This window comes from Danio rerio, chromosome 6, assembly GCF_049306965.1.
Source record: "Danio rerio strain Tuebingen ecotype United States chromosome 6, GRCz12tu, whole genome shotgun sequence".
Taxonomy (NCBI): Eukaryota; Metazoa; Chordata; class Actinopteri; order Cypriniformes; family Danionidae; genus Danio; species Danio rerio.
The window spans coordinates 8,358,538-8,374,632 of record NC_133181.1 but is presented as its reverse complement, the minus strand read 5'-3'; the positions used below and the strand labels follow the sequence as shown (position 1 = coordinate 8,374,632).

Genomic DNA, 16,095 nt, shown 5'->3' with positions numbered 1-16,095 from the left:
CTGCCCTTTTTTGGAGTGTACAATATGAAAGTCACTTTATTATTATTTAGGTAGATGAATAATTAAATAACTTTATATTTTTGTTACTCGAAATTGCAATGTTTTAATATATGTATGCAACCTATATGTGTACTTAACTGATCAATGTTTCTTACGCAGGGGCACAACTACAGACTTACTGAGGGGTATGTGGGTTCAAGTTTTCTGTGAAACTGCTATTACACCTTTCACAAAGTGAATTCCACTGTGGCGACCCCGGATTAATAAAGGGACTAAGCTGAAAAGAAAATGAATGAATACACGTCGCGTTTGATGCAAACAGAGAATTGCTTGTAGTTGGAATCTTGTCACGTTGCTTGTTGTTAGGACAGGGTGTGAGTGCTCAAAAGAGCCCTTTTCTTGTAAAATAGGCCTTTAGATCTACATATATAGCCAAAAAGCAAGCCAAATTAGACATATGTTATATATATTTAATAGACAAGATCCATGAGTGCCGTTGAATTAAATAGTTGAAGTTAGAACTATTAGCCCACCTGTGACATTTATATTCCTTTTCAAATACTTCCCAAGTGACAGACAGAGGATGTTTTCACAGTATTTCCAATATTATTTTTTATTCTAGGAAAAATCTTATTTATTTTAGTCTGGCTGGAATAAAAGCAGTTTATTTATTTATTTTTTATTTTTTGGCAATTTTATGATAAATATTATTAGCATGGCATTATACAACACTGAAAAAATGGTTCAAAGATGATTGCTTGGATTTACGTAATTTTTGATTAAGTGGTTGTCAAGTTAAGTGGTTGTAAACATTTAATTTGGGCTGAATTTAAACGAGCAAATTAAGTTGTACAATACTCAATTTATTTGTTTGTTTTGTAAACAATAAAAAAAATTTAACACAAAAATTATTTGCAACATTTTTTTTTCCAGTGGACTTGATAATTAACCTAATTTTTCAACATAGTTAAGCCTATAAATTGCACAATACGCTGAATAGTGTCTTGCAAAATAACTATTAAAATATTATAGCAAAGACAAAATAACTTAGTTATTAGAAATAAGTTATTAAAACTATTATGTTTAAAAAATGTGTTAAAAAGTATCGCAGTTAAGCAACTGTTGGGAATAAACTGATAGATAAACTTTTAAAAGAATAAAATCATCACAGCTGGGCTAATAATTTTGATTTCAACTGTATATTTGGTTCGATAAGGATGCACATAACACAAATTACTTGTCAATCTCGCACACTAGTACATGTAGTTAGTACATTAGATTAAATGCTACAGCAGTTTGAAATACAGCACGACACCGCGCCCTCTATCGGGGAAGTTCTCTCACAGCTGCAGCCGTGGGTATGGAGAGACTTCTGGGATGCTGGCGGATTATGAGGCGGGGATTCCAGTGACCCAGGTATTAGTCCAGTGGTCGAGGGTCGCGTAACCCCTCCGTTATCTCTTGAGTTTAATAACACATCAGCTTTAACTGGCATCTCGCCTCGGCTGATTCTCCTGTCTGAGTATTTATTGCGTCCCTCAGCACAGCGGGCTGCAGAAGCGAGACTCCGGTGACGGAAGTGAGTTTAGCTTTTATCCTGTCTGTGGTTTCTCTTACAGCTGCTTTTTCTCTTAACGTGAGACACGATGGCAACTCGGACGGGGATCGTCTTGATTTTCCTCGCGGTTTTTGCATTTGTTGCCGCTGAGGACGGGGAGAGCAAAGAAAGCGTGATCGAACAGTTGGTTGTGGAGACGTTGGTGAGTTGTGGCAAGTTTTTTATGAATGACTGTTACTACAACAGTCCACGTAGCGGCTCACTGCATACGTGCTTTTGACGCAAAAACATCTCATCACAATATTGCATCGGTTTGCTGTTCTTTGCATTTCAATTTGCAGTCAGGTTGTGCATTCTGTAATATTTCTCACTGATATGTGTGTTTTAGGTGATGCCGGAGTCGTGCACGATTACATCCGAGATGGGAGACACGCTGCAAATCCACTACACGGTAAGAAATACAGCGCATTGCGCCATTAAAGCCCATTATGTTGTAAAACAAGGAACCCTCCAATGAAATCTCTTGTTGTTCTAACATAAAGCATGTCAAAATGGACTCTGGGTTATTTGCACATGAAGCCGTCCAGTGATGTGGCAGAGTCAAGCTGACATCTGGACTCGCCATATCTGACATAACATACAGTTGTGGTGCAGCATGTAACATGGAAAACGCCAACACGCTTAACATGTTCCTCTCAAATCCAAACAGAGCAGAAGTTCGTAATGAAAACGCGTTCTTGTTTCGTAATTTGACATAGTATTTCAGTTTAAGCGAAACCAAATGTTGTGGAGGAGGAGGAGCAACACGTCAGCATTTGAGTCAGCGGAGCCGCGACTGTTCGGACTCGAGGAAACGCGCGTCAGAGGAGTGTGCGCGCTCCTGTTGCTGTACGTGCGCGACTATAATAGGGGAGAGCGAGTTTCTTTAGTTAAACTGTCAATAAGTAGATTAGTAAAAACACAATTCTTTATAAAATACATTTTTACACACAGTTGGTGCCCATAGATTATGAATACATTTTAAACATTTTAGAAACATGTAACCATTGACACTCCCAAAATTATGTTTGCTGTTTGTTCAAACTATTTAAATTGAGCTGAAACAGCCTATTTGGTTTATGTTAAATCCACCTAAAATTGTAAAAAAAAAACTAACAAGTTAACTCCTTCATGTTGTCCTAACACAAAATCTATAAGCATTTTTACAGTGAATATAGGAAAAACAAATACAATAGAAGTCAGTTTACTGGTCTCCAACATTTTTTAAAATAACTTCTTTGAGTTCATTATAAAAAGAAACTCAAACCTGTCTGACGGACGTTTCAGTTTTGTGTGAACTACCCCTTTAAAATAAAAACAATTAAACATTAATTAAATTTTAAAAAAAGAATAAAATATTACCATTTTACAATATGGTATAATTAGTTAATGTCAGGTAAAGAAAATAAAGTTGTTCAATTTTAGTTCTTGTTAACTCACAGTGCGTTAATGTTCAGTACAACTTTGGATTTTAATAATTCTTTCATTCAATTTCTTTTCGGCTTAGTCCCTTTATTAATCTGGGGTCGCCACAGCGGAATGAACCGCCAACTTATCCAGCATATGTTTTATGCAGAAAATGCCTTTCCAGCTGCAACCCATCACTGGGAAACACCCACACACTACCAATCACACACATACACTACTGACATTTTAGTTCACCCAATTCACCTATAGCGCATGTCTTTGGACTTGTGGGGGAAACCGGAGCACCCTGAGGGAAACCCACATGAACACAGGATTTTAATAATGCATTAGTAAATATTAAATTGTAATTAATAAATTCTGTACAAGTTTACATTAAGAAGCATCAATTAATGGAACAATGTCAAAATGTATGTAGCATATCATTTAGTTTAATGACGCACAAAAATAGGGCGACACGGTGGCGCAGTGGTTAGCACTGTCGACTCACAGCAAGAAGGTTGCTGATTCGAGTCATGGCTGGGTCAGTTGACATTTTTGTGTGGAGTTTGCATGTTCTCCCCATGTTGGCGTGGATTTCCTCTGGGTACTTTGGTTTCCCCCACAAGTCCAAAGATATGCGCTATAGGTGAGTTGGCTGAACTAAAATGGCCGTATTGTGTGTGTGTGCGTAAATGAGAGAGTGTATGGGTGTTTCCCAGTACTGGGTTGCAGCTAGAAGGGCATCACCTGAGTAAAACATATGCTGGAATAGTTGGTGGTTCATTCCGCTGTGGTGACCTCTGATAAATCAGAGACTTAGCTGAAGGAGAATGAATTAAGTAAAAAAAATAGGTTGTCTATAAAATGTTACTAAACTTAATAAAATAAAATAAAATAACAATATATAAAATATATAAACATCACAGCTGTTTCATTTGTAAAAATCAAGGAAACATGACCATTGAGGAATGTGCAGAATATTATATTACTGTGTAGTCAATTCTATTCTTGTGAGCTTTATATGCTGTTTCTACAAGTTTTTTTGGGGAGCATAGTAAAATAAACCCTATTCTGACATAAACTTTAGTGTGTGCTTGTGTGTGTGTGTGTGTGTGTGTGTGTGTGTGTGTGTGTGTGTGTGTGTGTGTGTGTAGAAAACATTTTACACACTCAAATATATCAAACATTTTTTTGCCCTAAATTGCAATTAATAAAATGCATAAAACTATTACAGAAAACTCTAGCAATAACAAAGCGACATCATTCATTTCCCCGTTTTAATATCTGCCTTATTCACTGTAAAACCTCATTTTGTGATAATTTATTAGTTTTATGTGATCAATTTTTAACCTATAGTTCATCCTTGTTGTAATGTATGCTGATTACGACACCATGATTACACTAGTCTGTCCAAACCTCTTACACGTCAATCCACACTTTTTATTAGATGGCTTATTTTACTTATGTCTGCAGGTATTTACAAAGCTTGTTGCATCCACACATAATGAATGCATATTACCTGTAAAATCAATTTGCTGTTTTGTGCAGGGTCGATTAATGGACGGGAAGGTGATAGACACGTCTCTGTCTCGCGAGCCTTTGGTTGTAGAATTGGGCAAGAGGTCTGTCATCACAGGTATGAGGCTGTGGAACCTAAAAACAACATAACAGAAACACAACAGAGCACACGTTCCTGAACTTATCGTATTTAGGATATATACAACTATGCACAGTAGTCACCTACAATTCTCAAGCTTTTTCTACCTGTTTTAACTATACCTGTCAACATTGGGACGTAAAAAACCCTTAACCCCGTAAAAAAAAGGAAACTCTATAAACCTTAAATGACCCCTTACTCTGTAATCTGTTAATTCAGAGCAGTTGAATTGTATATAAGCCTATTTAAAACCGAAATATGAGGAGGAAATTAGCTTCACTTTATAGAATACATAACAAATAATAGCAAATTGAAAATAAAAGACAAGGTTTAGCCTGTTAAAACCAATGACCTATATTTTGTGCCGGAAGCTAGCTCTTTGCAGCTCTCTGAAGCTAACCAGGGCTGCGCCTGGTCAGTACCTGGATTAAAGACCACATGGGAAAGCTAGGTTGCTGCTGGAAGTGGTGTTAGTAAGGCCAGCAGGGGGCGCTGAACCTGCGCCAGTACAGTGACGGGGACTCTAGAATGCTCAGTGAGCGCCGTCTTTCAGATGAGACGTTAAACCGAGGTCCCGACTCTCCGGGGTCTTTAAAAATCCCAGGATGTCCTTTGAAAAAGAGTAGGGTTTTAAACCCTGCATCCTGGCCAAATCTGCCCACTGGCCTCTGTCTATCATGGCTTCCTAACCCTCCCCATATAATAATAGGCTTTATCACTCTGTCTCCTCTCCACCAATCAGCTGGTGTGTGGTGTGCGGTCTGGTGCAAAATGGCTGCCGTCTGGTCATCCAGGTGGATGCTGCACACTGGTGGTGAATGAGGAGATTCCCAAACCCAAAAATGTAAGGAATTATTATTATTATTATTAGTAAGAGAAACAAATCTCTCATTTTGATTAACTGTTTTGTCTAATAACAGAGGAGTCACTTTAAGAATGCACAGATCTATAATGATAGCATTTGATTACTTTCGGAACTGTTTATGCTCATTTAAGACCAAATTATTTGTGTTTGAAATAAAACACGCCAGGTCGGACATGTTTACATATTATTAAGTGTATTTGTACGTTTAAAAAACACAGGCAAATCCAAAAGTGTCCACATTTGCTCATCTTCAAACCGCGTCAACAGGATGCTCAGAGGTTGCATAGGAAGGCGACAGTTGATGCATAGCTTTAATTATTTAATTATTTAATTATTTAATTATTATGCAAAAGCATAATTCTCTTGAACAGCTTATGCAATTATATCACATTTGAGATCACTTCTTTAATGCTACTTTCACTTTTTATAGAAATGTTAAAAATACAGGAGAAATATGGGACAACACTTAAATGTGATGATGGCAGGATAGAATGGTAAAATGTGAGAAAATCCCAGCAAAAATTGTGTTGACGGGTATGGTTTTAACACATAAAATCAATTTTGTTTATACAAATTAAAAAAGGTCCTATTTTTACTCATTTCTAAAGGGTTGATTTTTTTTTCGGGTGTACTAGAACATTTTCATGCTTAGTGGTTTTAAAAGCACATTATTGTTTACATAATTTACACTGTTACAATGCCTTTCTCCCCAGCCTGGCACAAACAGCTCTGCTTGTCCTGGGTATGATGAAGGCCCGCCTTTAGAAAAAACAAAATGTGTTGTGATTGGTTAGCTGTCCTATTGCATTGTGATTGGTGAGCATCTTAGACGGAAGCAGCCTGCAAAACCTCACTTGAAGGTGGCGTATCAACAGCTCCAGCTGGTGCGATACTAGACAACCGCTCCGATCTGTGGGCATCTATGCTCTAGTGTAAAAGTTAAGTTATACACTCTTGCTCCAGTGGAGCTCATTCTCCGGAAGCTACCGGGATAGGTGGGATGTTTTGGGTATCAGGCATTTGACGCAACATTTGTTCAAGCAAAACAAAACATTTATGGATGTTTTTATTGTACAGTAATCTATTATTTGTCGAAAGTTTGGGATTTTTATGTTCAGTAGATATTTTAACTGGAATAAAACATACAGATGTTATCTTTTTTAACTATAATTTTATTCACAGCAGTAACTATAATGCAGCTTGGAATCTAAGATGGTTGTAATGACTAATCACAGCTTTTTGAGTTGTGTTTTCTTTTCTAAAACCACGTATACTAATTACGTGCTGTTTCCACAGTTGCACAAATCTTTAAATCTTTTATTTTTTTCTTGGCAGGCCTGGAGCAAGCCCTGGTTGGAGTGTGTGAAGGGTAAGTAGAAGTCAACGGCTGTTTTTTAGCTGAGGAATGTACAATGTTGGCAAACGACGAAAGTACAGCAAGTAAATAATATGTTGAGGACCACTCCAAGAAAAGGTCTTTTTAGGGTGAAGTCTGAATCACCCACCTGAAGGCCTTTTTCAGTCTTTTCTGTCTCTGATTTTCCAGACAAAAAATCAAGGCCATGATTCCGGCTCATCTAGCGTATGGGAAAAGAGGATACCCTCCAACCATTCCAGGTACCATATCAACAAGCTTCAGTAAAACAGCTTTAAACTGAATATAGTGTGTCACTATATAGTGTGTGTTTTGCATATATCGAAAAAAGACTGTAAGCTAATTTGTCATCATTATAAGTGAAGATTTGATACAATAAATATAAATGAAAGGTGAAGAGTGGTTTAAATTTAAGTATTGCAGGCCAATTTTAAAATACAAGAGAGGATTTCTTTTTCACCTGGCCCAACCCCGTCCTCCCACTTTGCTTTGGTTTCCCCCACAGTCCAAAGACATGTGCCATAGGTGAACTGAATAAGTTAAATTGGTCATAGTGTATGTGTGTGAATGAGAGAGTGTATACTGTTTCCAAGTTGGCGGTTCATTCCCCTGTGATGAATGAATGAATGAATGAATATTTGTATTGTTTGTGCTTTATATGGTATTTTATAACTGAATCTACATTTCATTTCGGAGGCAGCTACTGTCCACACGTTTTTGGCCACGCCCACATACAACCATCTACACATGTTGGCCACGCCCACATACATTGAGGAAGCCCTCAAAACAAATGAAATTAGCTGCTTTCTGCCAACTGAAATATAATTGGATGTACTGGCAGTGGGCGGAGTTACACCAGAGCCCCTTTAAAGGCTGATTTATACTTCTGCGTCAAACACCGGTGTATGCTACGGCGCTGACGCATAGCCCTTTGCCGTGGCCGTGGCCGTCACTGACGTGCACCTCTCAAAAAATGTAACTACACGTCGCAACGACGCGTAGCGTAAGCTCTGTGATTGGTCGGCTTGGTAGCGCTGACGAGTCTGGGCGGGACCGAGAGCCGCACGAATGGCGCGAGCGATTGTTTACAAGTGTGGAGTCCCGTGAAGGAGCTCCGGATGGAAAGTTTTGTTTTGTGTTTACCTCATAGTTAAAGTTGTTGCACGTCCGCCGGTTTCTGCCTCATAATGAGTGAGTTTGAGCCACTTGTACATCCCGGAAGTGTTCAGGAAAAGCAAAAAAGCCGCGAAGAAACTCGACACAGAGGAACATTTACACCTCACTGCCCACTAGCGTTTCAGAAGTGTTAATGCAGACCAACGGAGACAGCGCACAGAAGTATAAATACACAGCCACGCGCGTGGCCTGCGCCGTGGGTTACGCCGGTCAATTGACGCAGAAGTATAAATCAGGCTTACGGCAAGTCATTTCACTCGGTGGCCATTTTTAAAACTGTTTGAATGGGGAAGCCAAAAGTTTTTATCGAGCTTATGATTAAATTTCATATTATTATTATTCTCCAATAAAAGTAAACAACAACAGTTGTTTTCGTTTAATTTCTAAATGATCGAATCACACACGTCAGGGCTGAGCCCCTCCCCTGAGAATTGTCAGTTTATATTGATCGATGATTGGCTCGACTACTAGAAGGTGGGGCTTCATTCCTTAAAAAAAACGTACACCTTAACTTACACAAAACAGCATCTTTAAATTAGATAGTTCTCTAATTAAGTTGTTACTATAGACATTTTTCTTAGCTGCTGCATGGAGAGCGCCATAGAGACCAGTGTCTTCCGGTAGAATGTTTAGAACTTCTGTTTACAACAGGTAATTTGCAATCCGAAAATGGGTTTCAATATCGTTTTGAGTGAATTACGGTGTGTTTTTGTGACACAACTTTGAAAGGTGTGTGTTAAAGCCGTTATAATCTGTCAGATGTGAATCAAGCGCAAGAGAAAAACGCTCTACTAGTTCACGTGTCTTTCGTCAGAAATACTGTGTGTGTGTGTGTGTGTGTGTGTTCTCGACCTGTCAGTTGTTAGCTCTGCGGCTCATCAGTGCACGCACAGACATACACACATACTTCACAGCATTATAGAGCAATCCAGTTTACTGGAATGAAACTTAACAGGTATGCAAGTCATGCAATTTACAAAATGACCAATAAAAGTGCGTTATTGATACTCTGCTGGCTGATTTGCATGTTGATTTTAATCGGGAGCAGTTTATGTTTCATTTAGTTTGTTTGTGTTGTGTAATATTTTTCAGGGTTTGTGTTTTTCTGTCATTTTAAAACGACACTTTATTTTCACTTTGTGCCACTTATTCAATCAATGTGTTAGTGGGATAGTACAGGCTATGTGTGTGAGTGTGTGTGTCAAACTTTTTGGTGCATTACATTTGTTTGAGTTTGTTATATATTTGAACGAAAAAGAAAATGTTGACTTTAGTGATGACGAGGCACAAGATGCCGTCTGAAGACGAGGGGTAAATGCCTCACAGCAGTTGATTTCCATCCTATTAGATCGCATTTTTAAAAATGATCAGTCCAGGAGGTGGCGCTGATTGACAACCATATTAGTTCAAAGACGTTAAAAGCGAATATAATAGATTCAAACTATCATTTCAAAGCTGTCCGAATGTGACTGTTTTTACGCATCAGCTGCCGACTGGAAGTTCTTAGCATTCTCCTTGCGCATACACACAAAGCATAATGGGAAATTTTGCATACTAGGAAAAAGGTCTATTGCATGATAAAATAGCACGGCTCTTAAAATAAATTAGACACCTCTCTGTATGTAATTAATACTAATGAGAATTGAATTGCAGAGATCTTTAATTTAATTCATACTAAATACATTTATGTTGAGTTATGCTGGGAACATTTTAGGCAGAAGTAGCTTGCCATACTATAGGTACATTTTAAACTGAATGGCTTAAATGTTGGGTAGTGACTTTAAAAAAGTTATTAATTACTAATTACATCATTAAGATTGTATTTGTTATATTTTAATTACTGTTTGAAAAGTAATGCATTAATTCTAAGTTTTTTATTTACCCGACTAAACTCTAAAAATTCAACCCATAAATGCACTACAAATAAATCTCAACGCCGTATAGACAATAGAAATTAAACTAAACGACAACTTAAATCGGAGCCAAACAGGACATTGCAGCTTAATTAAAAAATGTAACACTAAGAATTATAAATAATATATAAATCAAAACACACACGTTTCAAAGCAATGACACTATATTTCATACATACCATATATTGACATCCATTTCTGACTCATGTCATTGTTTCTCAAGCATGTTATTCATAAATGAATTATTCTCTTAATTGATTTATCCAGAACTGTTGAATTTATGTACAGCATTTAAACAAGTATATGATAAGTAGCTGTAATTAAATTAGCTGAAAATGTAAAGTAATCCCTTACCTTACTTTTTTCCTGTGGAAAAGTAATCTAATTACAGTAATTAGTTACTTGTAACTCTGAATAACTTTCCATAGGACATTGAACAGTAAACATGTTGTCTTCCTAACAACAAACAGAGCAGCTTCAGTATCAATTACTGTCAATATTTAATTATTACCGACAATAATAAAACATTTCAATGTGCTACTTACTGCTTCTGTGTAATTGTTTGTAAAATTGAGCAGTCTCTGTGAAAATTTCGTCTCCACCGACCTTTTTTTCTTTCTTTCCAGGTTAGAGTGGTGATTCTTTCAATGCACTTCTGAGTTTCTTTTGTCTGTCTCTCCTCACAGGTGACAGTACGCTGGAGTTCGAGGTGGAGGTGATCTCTCTGTCCCAGCAGACGCCATGGCAGAAGCTCATCAATGACATCTTGCCTCTTCTGTGCCTGGCGCTGGTTCCCACTTTACTGGGTTTAGTGGGACTCTACCTCTACAACAAAGCACACGCACAACCTCAAGGCAAGAAGAAGAGCAAAGACAAGAAGAGCAAGAAGAAATGAGATCAAAGCCAAACAGAATAAACTATTTAAATAAAAATATTTTTGGTGCTTTCAATTTTTTTTTGTGACATTTGTGAGATATTACGACATGTAAAAACTGGTATGTATTGAATTATTACACTAAAAGTTTTTTTTTTGGACAAAAAATAGGTGGAGGGCAGGGATAATTGTGTTTTTTGTCAATAATTCAGATGATTTTTTTGCTTCATCTGAAAACATTCTACCTCTCACCTGTTTCAGTTCAATATATACCATCCTTTAAAAGTTTGAGGTCTTTCCTGCGCCTCAAGACTGCATTTATTTGATTAAAAAGAGTAGAAATGGAGTCTTTTATTCCTGTGGGGCACGTTTTATGCACGACTCACGTGATGTCCAATTATTCTTCTGATATGTATATCGTAATTGGTGACTTAAGAGATTTAATATTATTATTATTATTAATATTAAATACAGTGCTGGTTAGGTGGTTCATTCCACCGTTGTGACCTGATAAATAAGGGACTAAGTCAAAGGAAAATGAATGAACAGTGCTGGTTAAATATTTGTGTGGAAACCCTAATGCATCTTTTGTATAATTTAGGTAATATTATTTGCTTAGAATGTATAAAAAAAATAAATACAATTATTTTTAACAAAATAAGTTTTTCTGATTAGGCCAATTTAATGCATATTTGCCGAATTAAACATTTCACATTTCTCTCAATTGAACAAGCCTACATTATTTTCAGCAAATGAACGCAGATATAAATGTTTACCTTGAAAGCAACACACTTCGTTTTAGATAGAAAGATTACAATGACTAAGATGATCGTCAGTAATTTAGGTGAAAGGGCTTCAGTCATGAAAGCTCAACACTCACTGACACACAGGCTCTCCCAGCGTAATTCATCAGCTGAAGAAAGCGATCAGAGGTCAATGGTTAGAGAAGTTCTTCAAGAATCAGCAAATCTTTATCATACCATCTTTAGTCGTTTGGAAAGACCTTACTGTGCACTTGGGCTATCGTTTATTGTTTTCCCAGCATGCACTGCTGCATCAAAAACATTCAGCTAGTGTTGCGATTTATGTTTTATTAAGGAACTGTTTTTCAAGACATTATTTTGCTCCCCTTCATAAAACATTTTTTTAATCTGTAGGAATATTGCTAACATTTTTAAACGTCATAATTTATGATAGAAGCATAAAACATGTTAAAACAACTAAAATTTGTGCTAAAAATGCTAGCAACGATTAAAAACGTAAGCAAACGTTTCAAACCGTCAAAAAAGCGGGAGTGCGGACGGACATCGGATTTTTGCCGAGTCGTTAATCTTTAATGATTTGGCGCCTTCTTGAGGTCAATAAACTTAAATGTGGGTAAAATTTGTAAAAATCTTACATTTACAATAAAATATATAGTTAAGTTCACTTAAAAATAGCATTTCTGCATTACTCACCCTTGACCTGTTCCAAACCAATTTGAGTTTTGTTTTTGTTCATACTGAAGAGTGTTGGAAACCTACTGTATAACCACTGGCATCCATATTAAGAAAAACAAATACCAGTCAATGGTTACAGGTTTACAACATTCTTCAAAATATCTTCTTTTGTGTTCAACAATACAAAAACAAACACATTTGGAACAAGTAAAGGTGAGTAATTGATGGCAGAATTTTCATTTTTAGGTGAACTATCACTTTAACAAATTAGCAAACCTGAATTCTATAACATTTTAACTGCTGCTAGAAGCACAATTCTGCATTGTTTTTCTACATTTATTCTCTAAAGCTGTTTCTGCACAATACAGGCTGCTTCTTGCACAACGTGTCTTTTCTGCTGATGTCTGTCAGTGGCAGCAGTATCCTGAAGAGCAGGACTCGACACCACCAGAAGCTTCTGCTGCCGAAAACTCTCATCAGAAACCGAGACTTCATCCAGGTACTGCTTCAGAAAGAGCCTCAGACGCTCATTCTCCTGGAGCAGAAGCAGCTTCTCTCGCTTCACACACAAACAGTCCAGCTCAACTTTGTTGTAGCGTTGCCAGAACTTCGCAAGAGGCGAATAGTCATGCATTAGCTGTGGATAAGAACAGAATAACATAAAATACTTAATACTCAACAAATTGAAGACCTCTCGTTTTATTCCCATAGCATGATGTACTGTGTTTCTGAGTGAAACATTAAGGTATTGTAACTCCTTGTCAGACAAGATGAATGAATGCAGGTTTACAGTGGGTTTTGGGATTGCTGAGTGTGATTTAATGCTCATTACCTGTGTGAGTTTCTCATTTGAAGACTCCATGGCTTTGGCTTTCTCCTGTTTTTGCTCTTCTTCGCTCAGTGATGACTTGTAGAAGGGCAAAACCTTCTCGTGCTCCGTCTCCAGTTTACAGCACATCTCGCACTGACGCAGCAGCCTTTCCCCCTATTTAAGAATATTGCTAAAATGACTGATTCAAAATATTAATAATAATAACTCTCTATTTTCCCAGTACATTTCCACAATGCAGTCCTGCTTTAAAAACATCTTTTATTAATGATGCATAAGAAGTCGCAGTCTGGTTTAATAAATTTGGAAATATAATTAGCTTTATTAATAATTATTTAATAAGTGTGCGTTATGACGTGTTGTTGAAATGCACTCATATTATGAATGTTATTACTAAACTAAATTATTCCTACAATCTCTTTTATTTTGCTTTCACTTTAAGATTTATTACATTATATTATATTAATTTTTATTCATGCTATGCAAAGCTGAATTTGCAAGATTAATACTTTAGTCTTCATTGTCACCTGATACTCTAGATATTGTTCAAATACAATCATTTGCTGCTCTAGTTTGTCCATTTATCATTTATTTTTTATATTATTATTATAATTAATAGATTGTATCCTTGATGAATGCAAATATTTTTTAATAAAAAAGTATGTTTTGACAAAGGTCATGTATCATGGTATATTTATATTCTTTAAACATTTCCCACTTATTATTTTATTATTACTCATTATTATATATAGACATTATTACATAAATCACATTCTGGTTTATATTCCCTTTTAATAAATATCATGGATATACAGCCTAGTCATGTGTATTATAAAAATACCAATGATTATTACTGAGTTCTCTTCATATAGTTTGTTTTATATTAATTCATTCGCTTGTTCGTTCACTAATTAATTAGTTTATTAATTTGTTTATTTATTAATTTGTTCATTCATTAATTTGTTCATTCATTCATTAGTTGATCAATTCATTCATTCGTTTGTTCGTTCATTTATTTGTTCATTCATTTGTTCGTTCGTTCATTCATTGGTTCATCCATTTGTTCATTCATTCATTGGTTCATCCATTTGTTCATTCATTCGGTCATTGGTTCATTCATTCGTTTGTTCATTCATTCATTCATTTGTTCTTTTATTCATTTGTTCATTCATTCATTGGTTCTTTCATTCATTTTTTCAATCATTTGTTCATTCATTCATGCATTCATTCGTTCATTCATCCGTTCATTCATTTATTTGTTTAATTATTCATTAATTTGTTCGTTCATTCATTTATTTGTTCATTGGTTCATTCATTCATTCATTCATTCATTCATTCGTTCGTTCATTCATTCATTCATCCGTTCGTTCATTAATTTATTTGTTTATTCATTTATTCATTAATTTGTTCGTTCATTCATTTATTTGTTCATTGGTTCATTCATTGGTTCATTTATTTATTCTTTCATTCATTTGTTCTTTCATTCATTTATGCACTCATTCATGCTTTCATTCATTCAATGCACTATTTATTTCAAATGTAAAGATTTAATGTTTAACATCTATCAGATCCATTTACTTTCTATCATTTCCAAATGAACTGCTTCCTTTGCCACTTTATAGGACAGTTCAATGCCAATCAGCTCCATATGAATATTGCTGTAGATCATTTGCTTGTGTGTGTGTGTGTGTGTGTGTGTGTGTTTGTGTGTGTGTGTGTGTGTGTGTGTGTGCATACCCTTGCTACGATCTCCTGCAGTTTTTTGGTAGCGTCGTTGCTTTGAACAGTCAGTTTAGTAATGTGTTTTTTCCGGATGGCCTGCGCCGCATTGAGCTGGACTCTGAAGTGTTGAACTTCCTGTGCGAGTTCATCACGTTCAGAACGAAGCTGCTCCGCTGTTTTATCAGTCTGACCAGAGCTCAGCTGACCACGGAAAGTAGAGATGGAATCCTGTAAAAAAAAATAAAGATAATAATTTCACAATGTACAGTTGAAGTCAGAATTATCAGCCCTCCTGAATTATTAACCCCGGAAAAAAGCAGGTTTTGTCAGACCTGCAGCTTCTGAATGTGTTTTTTAAGCGAGTCGATTTCTTTGGCACTTTGCACATCCTTGTTCATCAGATCATCGGTCGTGATGATTTTGTCTCTGGTGGACTCGTTGTAGTGGTTTAAAACCTGCTGCTGGTCCTGCCACAGTTTCTCCACAACTCCATCCATCTGCTCTTTCACCGCTTGCTTATCATCAAAGTTCTGCAGAAACAAAACCCAAACCATTTCACTACAATAAACCAACACTATGTGGCTTATTAATGTGGCTTTTACATTTAGCAGATTCTTTAATACAATTTGAAAATAATCATTTTAATAAGTACTATCTTTAAAAGGGGACCTATTATGCCTTTTTAAAACTTTAAAATGAGTTTCTGACGCCCCTAAAGTGTGCATGTAAAGTTTCAGCTCGAAATACCACACAAATAATGTTTTATACTCCTTGAAACTGCCCCTTTTAGGCTTTGCTCAAAAGTTGTGTGGTTTTGATTACCGTCGCTTTAAATTCAAATGAGATTTTGCTCCCAGCGCTCTTTTTAAAAGAGGGTGGAGCTAAACACGCCTATATGTCACTATAGCGGCAGATTCAAAACTCTTAAGGTGGACGACTGCTTCTTACTAAGGGCTGGTAATTCTAGTGAGGAAGATATTGTCACTAATGGATGGGGTCTTTCCCTTTCGATGTGTACCCGTACCCGTTTTTTTATTTGATTGCGAGTGCTCTGATAATCACGTTTCGCCTCTCCATCGAGATCACTGTAGTGCTTTTCCATGGAAAACATCACATTGTCCAAATCCACACATTCCTGCTGGTGCTGGGAGAGAATCTGCTCCCTGAAACATAACAGAATCAAAGTATTTTATGCTAAATTGGCTCATTTCCTTCAGAATAACAGGTGGTTTGTTTGTTGT

The 16,095-nt window shown here is 36.5% G+C and overlaps 2 protein-coding genes across 11 annotated transcripts in view; one reads left to right on the top strand and one right to left on the bottom strand.

Moving 5' to 3' along the window:
- The first annotated feature begins 1,382 nt into the window (after positions 1-1,382).
- On the top strand, positions 1,383-10,940 carry fkbp11 (FKBP prolyl isomerase 11). 5 transcript variants are annotated; one of them, XM_005165698.6, is made up of 7 exons: positions 1,383-1,416; positions 1,620-1,760; positions 1,947-2,009; positions 4,553-4,640; positions 6,862-6,895; positions 7,073-7,143; positions 10,677-10,940. In XM_005165698.6, the coding sequence occupies exons 2-7, from the start codon at positions 1,647-1,649 to the stop codon at positions 10,883-10,885; spliced, it is 579 nt and encodes a 192-aa protein (XP_005165755.1). In that variant the 5' UTR covers positions 1,383-1,416; positions 1,620-1,646; the 3' UTR covers positions 10,886-10,940.
- Positions 10,941-11,940: 1,000 nt separating this feature from the next.
- Positions 11,941-16,095, bottom strand: part of drc2 (dynein regulatory complex subunit 2) — a 33,376-nt gene continuing 29,221 nt past the window's right edge. For 5 of the 6 annotated variants that reach the window (XM_068221660.2, XM_005165699.5, XM_073952649.1 and 2 more), the window contains exons 5-9: positions 15,879-16,017; positions 15,187-15,384; positions 14,870-15,082; positions 13,136-13,288; positions 11,941-12,940 (exon numbers count right to left, since the gene is read on the bottom strand). In XM_068221660.2, the coding sequence (XP_068077761.1) occupies positions 12,647-12,940; positions 13,136-13,288; positions 14,870-15,082; positions 15,187-15,384; positions 15,879-16,017 (997 nt within the window). In that variant the 3' untranslated portion in view covers positions 11,941-12,646. 6 annotated transcript variants of the gene reach the window in all.

Excerpts from the sequence above, each read along its gene's own strand:
- fkbp11 (XM_005165698.6), top strand. The coding sequence starts at position 1,647 with ATGGCAACTCGGACGGGGATCGTCTTGATTTTCCTCGCGGTTTTTGCA. Across the intron at positions 2,010-4,552 it reads CGCTGCAAATCCACTACACG|GGTCGATTAATGGACGGGAA; the intron begins GTAAGAAATACA and ends TGTTTTGTGCAG. Across the intron at positions 4,641-6,861 it reads CAAGAGGTCTGTCATCACAG|GCCTGGAGCAAGCCCTGGTT; the intron begins GTATGAGGCTGT and ends TTTTCTTGGCAG.